Consider the following 10,737-nt stretch of genomic DNA (forward strand, 5'->3'; position numbering starts at 1 on the left):
TTGAACTTCCCCAGCCCCTTTTGTGTTTTATTTTGTGACATGGCCTTGCTAAGTTGCTGAGGCAGGGTTTGAACTGGTGATCCTCCTGCCTCCCAAGCTTCTGGGATTGTAGGTATGTGCCATTGAACCTGGCAAAAATATTTTTTAATTACCATTCTTGCTGAACACAAACAAGGGACTGAATGTCTACCTGAAAATATGTTGTGTGTTTCAAATAACTTCAAGACCAAAGAAACTCACCTTAATCTTCTGTGAGACAAATGATTCATTCAGGTGAGTGTTTTGAGAGAGCTCACCCATAAAAAATAATAGAAAGATCATGATATATTTCTCTCTTTGTCCTCAGACAAGAAAAATTGAAATAGATCATCTCTGTGTGAATTGATTTCTGTTCCACCTCAACTGCTCAGATCTCCAAAGTGAATAACACTTGTTGATGTAGTCTTGTTCATGCTTGTTTTTAAAGCTGTTTCTTTTTTCTTTTCTTTTTTTTCTAGACCTGATTACATGCTCCTGAGAGAACCAGAAGGGATCAATAAGTGTCAGTTATGCTCATTGTTCATGAGATTTTCCATACTTATTTTCTACCAGTTAACACACACTCAATATGTCACCCTGTCAGAATTAAGTTCAATGGACAATCTCCCATCTTCTGAGTGAGAAACTGTATGAAGAGTTTTGCTAACTGATTAGCATGGAGGTTATAAATGTAAAACTTTATTACAAGAATTGAGAAACTCAATGAATACAGGTGGAAAAAGAGGACAGAAACTCTATCCACAGGCTCAGTGGATACCCATAGATTTTAAACACATGGGAGAGATCCTTACATTTTTTGTATATGAGATGAGTATGTGCAAAACTTGATTTTATCCTATCTAAAGAATGATTAAATGGTCAATGTTTGTGAAACGAGGGGGAACATTTCTATCCTACTCTTCCTAGTTCCTTAATTTTTTGGGAATTGTCTCTACTGTAACACATCCTGTGTCTGTCCAATTTCTTATCCTTTTCTTTGGGAGATGGAATAACTTATTTGATTGGTGAATTCAGAACATGCATAGAGATGAGGGATGCAGTTATTGGGTCTCTCAAATACCAAAGGACTAGACAAAATAGAATGCTACAAAATGGTTTAATAAATGTCTTTAGTATTTAGTTATAAAAAACATCTTACTTTTTCACATCCACAAAGCATAAAATACACTGAAGTAGAGTCAGAAATTTTGTTTTACCTAATAACGTCCTCTTAAAAGAATCAGGTAGCTCAAGATGTTTGTTGGATCTCAAACCAATAAGCATTTAGAACTGGGATTGGTAACTTGATGTTAATGATTCTATTCTCCATTTAAGCATGATTCTGATTAAGAGATTTCTTGGGGTTTATTTGAAGTATATGAATTTATCAATAATTATATATTTTTCTCAGCAGATGAACAATAATGAAAATAAGCAAGCTTAATCTTTTATCATATGATATCTTTACTCCTCCTGAATGCGCCTGCTCCTTGATACTAATATCAAATGATAAGTCTAATGGTTCTTTGCACTTGAACCAAGTATCGGGTCTCATTATTCGGGTTATGTTCTTTGCTTTAATGTCATATTCAAATTGCTTTGATCCACGGAAGAAATAGAAGAACCCTAGAGAAAGAGAATTGTGATGAGTTATCTTGCATAACCATGTAATTTTTCCCTTAGTTTTAAATCTAATGAATATAGAATTGAATAACATAAAGAACAAAGAAACTTGAGGAATTATATAGACACAATTTACTTTTCTTCTGTCATGTGAAAAATCCTACTATTTTTATTTTCCTGAGGGGGAAGCCAAGGTATAAAGCTTAAGTTTCAAGGGACTTATTACCTTTATGGCCAGACTGTGGTCTATGCCAGGAGTTCTCAAACTAGGTTTCAATAAAATATCCCTGTGAGGAGGAGAAGACCCTGTGTGTTTGGCTTTGGGCTTTACATTCCCATTTTATTAAACCTATTACACTTTTATCTGTTTTAGGTTTTGAGGTTCTGTGCTAGATGTCATTGTAATAACAGATTGTGTCACTTGAAGACTTCTGATTACCCCATGGTCTAGGCCATCGTCTTTGAAAATATAGTAGCTGGACTGTGCACACTAAATTGCTTGAATTTCTTTTAAAATTATAGATTCCTGAGTCTCACCTCAGTTCTACTATCAGATATGTGAAATTTGTATTTTCACCCATGAACTCCAAGTTTTGTACCTTAAACTACATACATGAATCCAAGAATCATTGTTCAGCTTGTGTGCTTAGTTTTCATACTTTTGGGAATATCTCTCAATGATGAGTAAAACTAATTTTGGTACTTTTTTTACATGTATTTGAGAGAAGTTCAGCACTTACTGACTCTGTGATACAATGTCTATAGGGTTGATGTTTATTATTTCATGAATGTACTTAAAGAATAGTAAAATTACACCAAAATCAAAATGTGTAAGATATTGGGCTGCCTTCTCTTACAGTCAATACAATCTCCCAAGTATGCTAATAGTTTAGGCATCAATGTTTACCATTACGCTGGAAAACAGCACCAATACGGAGACCAATTCCTGGAAAGTGTTTTACCACTCTCTGTGGGTACCCTCTGTCCATGGTTTGGGTCATCTCATCATACCTGCATAAATGAATTTGAAAGTTTTCTACTGGATTTTTGGGGGAACTTAATTCTCTTAATACCCAATTTAGAGTCAAGCAGAGATATGGGGGAACAGTAGGACTGATAGAAGGAAACTAGTGGGATTAATAATAAAAATATGGCCAAGATCATGTTTGGTTAATACTATGTTCATAGTATCTTGAAAATAAAAACTGATCAGAGAAAAAGACTACATCATTTGTCAGACTGGTGCTATTCTGAGAAATTGTTAAATTAAACTGAGGGCTCAGCTTGGAGCCATCCTAGATTTTGACTGGATTTCTTTGTGTCATTGGCAATTTGGTTGACATCAACAGCTTTATCATTTTACCTTATGTTTATTTTTTTAAGCTGGAAAAAGACTGTTGAACTCATTAAAACATCTTTTACTTTGGTAAACGTCATTGACCAGAGATTGCCTTCAACACAATTCACTTAAAAAAGACTAGATTCATTTTATTTTTGTCTGGGTCAAAGTGATGCTATTGTGGACATTGTTATCCATAATAAAAGGAAAGGATCAATTGTCTGTAAACTTACCTCCAGCACCAAATGCCCACAAAGAAGTAGGTTTTTTTGGTGCTTTGGTCACAGACAGCTGCATCAATTTTCTTCACATGTCTTGGAAAGCCAAGTGTATGAATGGACTTGGGATAATCTGGCAAGACAGCATACCCTCTGATTGCCCAGAAGTTTTTATCTAGGAACAGAGAAAGTGATTATCTTCTGATCTCTTTCCTAAAAAAAGAAGTGTCTTAAGAAGCTTGAAAATCACTAAATGCATAGTTCTTCTCAGCTTCAGTGCTTACAGACTAAGTAATCTCATGTCTATTTCTTCTTACCACTGGTTAGCTGCATATATTGTATTGTATATTTTTATCAACTGTATTGATTGCTTTTAATCAATTCTATCAAAACAATCAAGTGTGTTTGGACATGTTCTCCTAAATTTTAAACCCCACATACTCTCAAAGGGTAATAATCTAATGAAGTCCAGGTTAAAACTAAGATTGATGGAGTAAATAGAAGATGCCAGCTAAATTTGAATTTCAAATAAACAGTGGCTAATTTTTGGCATATCTAAAATATTGCAGGGGGTATACATATATTTGTTGTTTATTTGAATTTCATAGCATCCCAGATTTTAATTTGCCAAATCTGACAACCTTACAAGAAGGAAACATGAAAGAGAGATGGATTAATGGATAAACTTTTTTTTTAATCACACAGATTTCTTTTAATCCCTGTGAAATTGGGATGCACAGCTTCAGAGAATCCCTGGATGGTTGTCCCTTTTGGCAGGAACCTCATATTAGTACAGGAGCCCTGTCCATTTGGCTTATGCAGGAAGTTTATATTTCTTACACCAAAATGCTCACTGTCTAGTTTAGGCATCCAGAGGGACAAGAGGAATCACAATGAACAAGTTTACCTTTAAAAACCAGAATCTTATCTTTGGGGTTCTCATATGCAGCTTGAAGATCAGCTGGTAGTGATGGCCAAAAAGAAGCAATTAATTCAAACTCAACATTGGCGATATCGTAATAGATCCTCCATAAGTGCCTGTGTTGAACAAGAAACACTTCACACATGTAAGCCTCTGAATCTGTGTTGATGTAAATGTTGCAATCTAGTCTTGTCTTTTATCTAATTTGTTGGTATCTTATACAAATAATTTAGGGAATTAGCACAATTTCCCCCAGAAAATTTAGGTGGTTGTGAGTTTAGTTCTACCCTTTGGACCATAAAAATCAGGATATACCTTAGCATCCACAGTCTTGGGTACTTAGAGAGGCAAACTACCCGTGGCAATCCTAGAAATAGTTGAATGCTCTCATTTTTTGCAGCAGCACCCAGCATTCTAAGCCAACATCAAGCATCCTAGGAGGAACTTTTCTATGCTAGTGTTTTATGGAATGAAGAGATATTATCATTGGCATACCAAAATATATCCTCAGAGTTTCCCTGTGGCTGTAAGATTCTGAATCTATGAATGATACTCTCTTCCCCTCATAGCAATTCCTCTCCAATATCCATAACAGATAGTCTCTCAGCCTCTGGTGGTCAGAGCATGGTAACGATGGCATGTAATAACAGTGCTGGAGTCCAATCTTAAAGAATCTTTCCTTTTGCCTGTATATCCTTATCAAATGAAATATGTCCTGATACTTTTCTCTGAAAATGTGATCATGGAATATGTAATTGACACCCAATGCTGAAATTAGGTCCAATAAATCACATATAGTTAGAGAAGAGATTTCCTACTATAGCTAACATTTTTTTGATGCAACATTAAGAAATGGTCAGTGGTATGCAGACCCATGTCTAACAACTGGCTCTCCAGGTAAGAAAAGTCCTGAATTTTAACATTTGCTGCTTTCCAAAGTGTGATCACTCCAGCTAAAGCCATTTTAAGCTACCAATATGATGTGAATTGTTTTACAAAATTCTTGACAATTTAGCAATAGACTCCTGAAATCAGGTAAGAGTTGGTTTCCCACATACCATTGTGATAAGTTTTTTTTTTTTTTTTTGGCCAAGAAGTCACTGAGACTAGACTGGACTTTATTTCCATATATTATGGTAATTCAAAAATTTGAATTTAAATATTTAAAATTAATGTATCAAATACATATATGATAAATGCACATGGTAAAACATTCCAACGGAATAGATGGTTATAAAATGTAAAGTATTTTCTCATCCCCATGACTCCCACTTTATCCCCAGATCCCTTGGAAAGAAATTTCTTGTAAGAAGTTGAAGTGTTTAAGGGAATGGGTTTACCTGCCTTTAAAGAACATTACTTCTCTGCGGAAGGTGGTGATAGCATCAAAAGTCAAGCCAGGGTCACAGGCATGAGGTACCATGGGCCTCCGTGGTTTGGCAGGTGCCTTAGGTAGACCTCCTTTGACGAGAAAAGAAATACCACACTAAATTAAGAAGGCGTGAGGAAATAGGCCTACACAAGGACCTTACCTAAGTGAGTTTTGCTTCATAATATTTCAAGAAGCCTTTTTCTCAACTTCCTTTCTGGAGCTTCCTATTTAGTTCCCATACATTCAGATTTATAATTTTACTCACCATAGATGGATTGAATTCCGTTGATATCATCCTGAGACAGTGGGTATTTGCTGGGATCCATGGAGACATAATTCGGGAACATCAAGGCTGTTTGATCATTGGAGTGAGAGAGCCCCAAGGAGTGACCAAATTCATGAGCAGCCACGAGAAACAAGTTGAACCCTTAATAAAATAGAAAATGTGAATACATGAGTGGATCAAAAGGAGAATGGTTGCATCTGAGATTAGAGAAGAATGAAGAAAATTCTTACTGCACAATAATTATTTTACAAGCTAGGCACCATCATTTATATCTGGGAAGTATTTCAATACTAATAATTGGCACTCATAACATCACAGGGAAATTTGACCCAGAATAGGTAAAAGACTTGAACTGGAGACTGAGAAATGGATGGTATTATAAAAATAAATAAATAAAAGTGAAGTCAGCAGTTTTTGTTTGCTGCTCAGCTTTACTATATGTGATCACATTGCTTCTACTTATATTCTTCAGAGGTTCTCCACTGGCTGTAGGTTAAGACCAAGTATCTTCACGTAGCCCTCCATGATCTACTTGTTTACATGAACATATTTCTCCTTTACTCCCTTCTTGTGGCAATGGCAGTAACAGCCCCAGATTTCCCCTGCTGCCTCAAGCTCAGCCATAATAGACCTCTGTTCTTCTCATAGCACTTCTAAAAACAATTGTTTCACATGCTCCAACTCAGCAGTGTGTGACCATGGATGGTTCTGTGTGGAGGCTTTCATTTTTACAGAGTATAGAACTGACTGTCCGGAGTCCCTTGGTCAGGAATGAACTGAAGCCTTGCATGCTGCCTGTCAGGAGAGCTACAACCTGTACTTCTCTGGGACCCTGAAGCCAGACACTGGGACAGAGATTGTTGGTTCAATGATAGGGAAAAAAAGAATGGAGAGAACCAGACAATCTACTGAGCCAGCTCTGTTTTAAAATGCACTCATTGTTATTGTAGTAAATGTCTGATTTTTGCTTGAAAAGTAATAAAATATCTCTGGGCCAGTGAAGCCCATGGAAAAAAAATCAACGTACTTGGTATAAAAACCAGGGTCTAATTCCTTTGAATGATAACATGTTCATTCTTTTAAATAGATCCTCAATGGGCCATGAAACCACACATTATTCTTTAATCATAAGCTCAAAATTATTACTTCCCTAGAGTTTTCTTTCAGTCTTCAAGCAGTAGATGACTTCTACCATTGACACAACACGTAACGTATTCTGCCTTGTATGGTGTATGTGTGGGTACAGACCTCACATGTCATACAGGATCAAAACCCACTGAAGGGCTGGGAAATTTCTAGTGCAACTGTGTGGCCCACACATCACTTGACATAGTTTTAGACACATGGTGGACCCTCAGGCATTGTGAATTTATGAATGAGTGTGTGAATGATGCAGAATGATCATGGCAGGACTAGCAACTTTATGAGGGTGTTGTGTGGATAAGGCTTTGAGCTACACAAGCACCATTGTCTGAATAGATACTGAGCACTTTCATCAATGTCATCCTGGAAGGTGGAAAATTGTGGGGAAATGGGAAGTTTATAGGTAAAAGGAACTTGTTGCAATGTTCTTCTTTTGAGATATTCTTTAGAATAATATGACTTTGTTCCTAAAGAAAATTAGACTCACCTGATGTGTCCTTGGTTGTCCAGTTTTCATCCTCATCAAAGTGAGTGTCGCCACCCAGGCCCAGGCCAGGTGGAAAGGCATGGCCAAGAACTCCCAAGGGGCCATCAAAATAGCGAGGACACCGACCGTGCACTGAGAGAGATACAATTCATGAGAGAAACAGGTCAGCCTGCTCACCTGAGATGAAAAGAGCCACACTGTTCTCTGTGGAAAGCCTTACCTCTTCTCCTAAAGGCAATCATGATGTCTGCAATCCCCTTGGATATCCTGGTGAATGTTAGCGGAGTAACCTTGCTCCATACCTCTAAAGCCTTTTGGATGGCCTCATCCACATCAACTTTTTCCATATCTGGAGTGTAGTTCATTATTCTTGAAAATTAACAAAAATTTAGGAATTGCTGGTTATACATTTCTGGTTTACCAATCTTTAGCTGCAGTTATTTTTGGTGTGGTGGTGTTATCTTATACTTGTAAACCACTTTATTTAAACGAAATACTTTCCCATATGCTATTTAAGTCAATTCTTTCTGCTTCCCTATGAATGATGTAGTATTATAATACTTTAACAAAGAGACTGCAAAGAGATTAGATGACTTCCCTAAGATCACCCCTCAGTGGGACAGCATTAATCTTATGCATGCATTTGCTTATCTATATACATTATTATAGATATGTTTTTAAAAGAATTGAGACTTATTTTCTTGAATGTATATGGAATTCAATTTTATTTTAAGACTCTTAGTGAAGAGCCACAATATTTTCAACTCTGGAAAATATTTTTCACTTGTTTATATTTCCTGTCTTGCTAAACCCACTTTTTATCTCAAGACCTAAGACTCAGTAAGATGAAGGAAGAACTATCAGAAAGGTTTCAGAGTGGTAGTCAAGGTTACTGCCTCTTTCTAAGATTGGGGACATGTACCATCCTCTTTCTGGCAATGAGCTGGCCCCCTATTCTTTGAAGTCTCTGAGGGCAAACCACATGTTTACACTGGGAGCTATGAGAGATTTGTCAGCTCTAACACACACACACACACACACACACACACACATGCACACCTCTAATATGAGTGCTTTTGCTCTCTGCAGACACTCATCCATGCCCCAGGCATCTGCAGTCAGATGGCAGGGCTTCTGGTCCTGAGCGCCCACAGATGGCAGAGCCTAGAGGTTAGAGTATATTTGCTGGAGCCCATCTCCTATGTAACCCTGGGTATGGTCCATAACCTTTTGTTTTGGTTTCTCTCTGTGTAAGGTGGCAGTAACAGCAGTGCTTATATCAATAGGCTTGTCAGGAGGATGGAATACATGACCTCTAAATGTGGGGGTGCTCAATAAAATAAAGGGATTATTATCATTGTTTCTCGGAGGTTATATTCATATTCCTTTTGATCAGGTGGACTTAACGTTGGCAGAAGCATTACCTGTATGTGAGGTTGTGGTTTCTCCATCCAGGAAGAGTGTAGCCATACTGACCCACATCGGGCACCCCACACCTGGGTGTCTTCATGATCTCAAGAGTGCGTGAGTCCAGCTTTCCAGTCACTGTCAATCCAAAAAACGCTTGCATTTCTCGAATTTTGCCATCTAGGAGACTCCTGTTCTTGCTTTGAACAAGATGACTCCCTTCTATTTCAAGAGAGTAGAACTGGTTGAGATATGCCTGACCAAAAAGACAGAAAAAGGCATAGACTACCGGAGAGCAAATCTCCATCTCTGGATAAAACTAAGTGGCTTGAAATCCTTTCTGGCAGTAGAGAGGAAAATAAGAAAATAAACAATGAGGAAAAGATGAAAGAAAGGAAGCAAAGAGAAAATAAAAGAGTCACCCTGTTCTTTCAATGCCAAGAACAGGTTGATTTATGAGTAATTAGAACCAGCCAAACCACACAACCCATAAAAGACCAGACCTCCATAGAAGAGAATTCTACCTGATAAAGAGTGACACATCTTACATATTTTTGCTGTTACTTTCATTTTGGTATTTCTTTAAAACAAATTCTAGAAGAGATAGGTGATTATCCCTTTTTCTGATTTATTTGATGTAAGCAAATATAACCATTAACTGGACTGAGTTTTAGGAGAAATCTCTAAAGCAATGTATTTTTCATGTATGTACAACTAGGGGCTCTGAGTTATAGATTTTGGGTCCTCCTGATTGTCTTGAAATTCATCTCTGGAGATTCCCCACTCCTGGAAGGGCCACCCCTGCCCTCCTTTCACTAATCCTTCACTAACTTCAAAGTTGTAGCAAATTCTGCTCCCTCCACCCTGTCCCACCCTTCACCTCTCACCCAGTCCCTTGATGTCCTTATAGCTAGACCAGTGAAAAGTACCTCCTTCTTGCAAGAAGTTTCTGGATTCTCGTAGGAATTTTCTCTTTTTAGGTCCTGAGAGAGCTATAAAAATGAAATTTTTACTGATAGCTGTTAGAAACAGTTATTGAGACAGTACCTGAGCCCGGTGCATGTTTTCCTCATTTTCAGCCTCTCGATCTGCAGGAAATGCAGAGGAAAATGTTATAAAAAGCAAACACAGAGGCAGAAGGCTCTTCATTCCTCTTTCTCTTCAGTTAAATCCTGTTCCTATTTGTACAGAATTCAAAAAGCAATAGTGAGACGTGGCATGAATTGGCTTGTATCATCATTTAATTAATAACAGAAAAGAACACTTGCCATGAAGTGTGTCATGACTTGCTTCCCACCCGCCCCCCCCCCCCCACCTCCATGAAATAGACTTGATTTCACAATCACAGTCTGTAATTATTTGGTAAACACATTGTTCACTATTGAACTGAATTCATGGTGCGGTGAACCTCCAAGTTACTTTTCTCCTTGCAAAGTTGGTAATTTTTCTATTCATAAATTCTCTAAGAGTTTGCAAAATGATTCTCTTTTGAAGAAACCCAAAATATCTTAGTAGTGAGGTATTCTGTAAAAACAATTGAATCAGGAATCATATTGTGTGATTAACAAGGTAAACATCAAATATTTATCAAGCACCTGCTCCTGTGTTGCCTGCCTCTGTGACTATAGCCAGCTTGGAGAACTTGGATTTACACAGACACTGATGGAGGATAAAACAGAGGCAAAGTCAGTTCATGAGGACTGAGAGGGACCAAAATCAGGGGGATCGCTGCTGGTGATGGCCCAGAGGCCTCATTTGGATCAGACAACTGGCATTGGGGCTTCAAGTGGTTCTTGGAGAACACAGGAATCAATCCCATCGCATGGGATTGGCATATGGGTGTGGGGAGGCCACAAGAAACAAGTAACAGCAGGAACCAGCCTTGGGAATTCTGGCCATGGTTGACAGAATAAAGGGCTCGT

The 10,737-nt window shown here is 37.8% G+C and overlaps 1 protein-coding gene across 1 annotated transcript; it reads right to left on the minus strand.

Moving 5' to 3' along the window:
* Positions 1-1,130: 1,130 nt before the first annotated feature.
* Mmp27 (matrix metallopeptidase 27) lies at positions 1,131-9,994 on the minus strand. The gene is made up of 10 exons (XM_027930613.2): positions 9,863-9,994; positions 8,833-9,071; positions 7,629-7,777; positions 7,409-7,540; positions 5,758-5,919; positions 5,461-5,581; positions 4,106-4,236; positions 3,214-3,373; positions 2,549-2,652; positions 1,131-1,644 (listed from the first exon to the last, which is right to left on the minus strand). The coding sequence occupies exons 1-10, from the start codon at positions 9,962-9,964 to the stop codon at positions 1,406-1,408; spliced, it is 1,539 nt and encodes a 512-aa protein (XP_027786414.2). The 5' UTR covers positions 9,965-9,994; the 3' UTR covers positions 1,131-1,405.
* Positions 9,995-10,737: the final 743 nt, after the last annotated feature.

This window comes from Marmota flaviventris, chromosome 9 (genome assembly GCF_047511675.1).
Source record: "Marmota flaviventris isolate mMarFla1 chromosome 9, mMarFla1.hap1, whole genome shotgun sequence".
In the NCBI taxonomy this organism is placed as follows: domain Eukaryota; kingdom Metazoa; phylum Chordata; class Mammalia; order Rodentia; family Sciuridae; genus Marmota; species Marmota flaviventris.

Coding starts and splice junctions, on each gene's coding strand:
- Mmp27 (XM_027930613.2), bottom strand. CDS start 9,964: ATGAAGAGCCTTCTGCCTCTGTGTTTGCTTTTTATAACATTTTCCTCT. Junction 9,072..9,862: donor AAAACATGCACCGGGCTCAG/GTACTGTCTCAA, acceptor CTTTTTGGTCAG/GCATATCTCAACCAGTTCTA. Junction 3,374..4,105: donor TAAGATTCTGGTTTTTAAAG/GTAAACTTGTTC, acceptor CTCTGTTCCTAG/ATAAAAACTTCTGGGCAATC.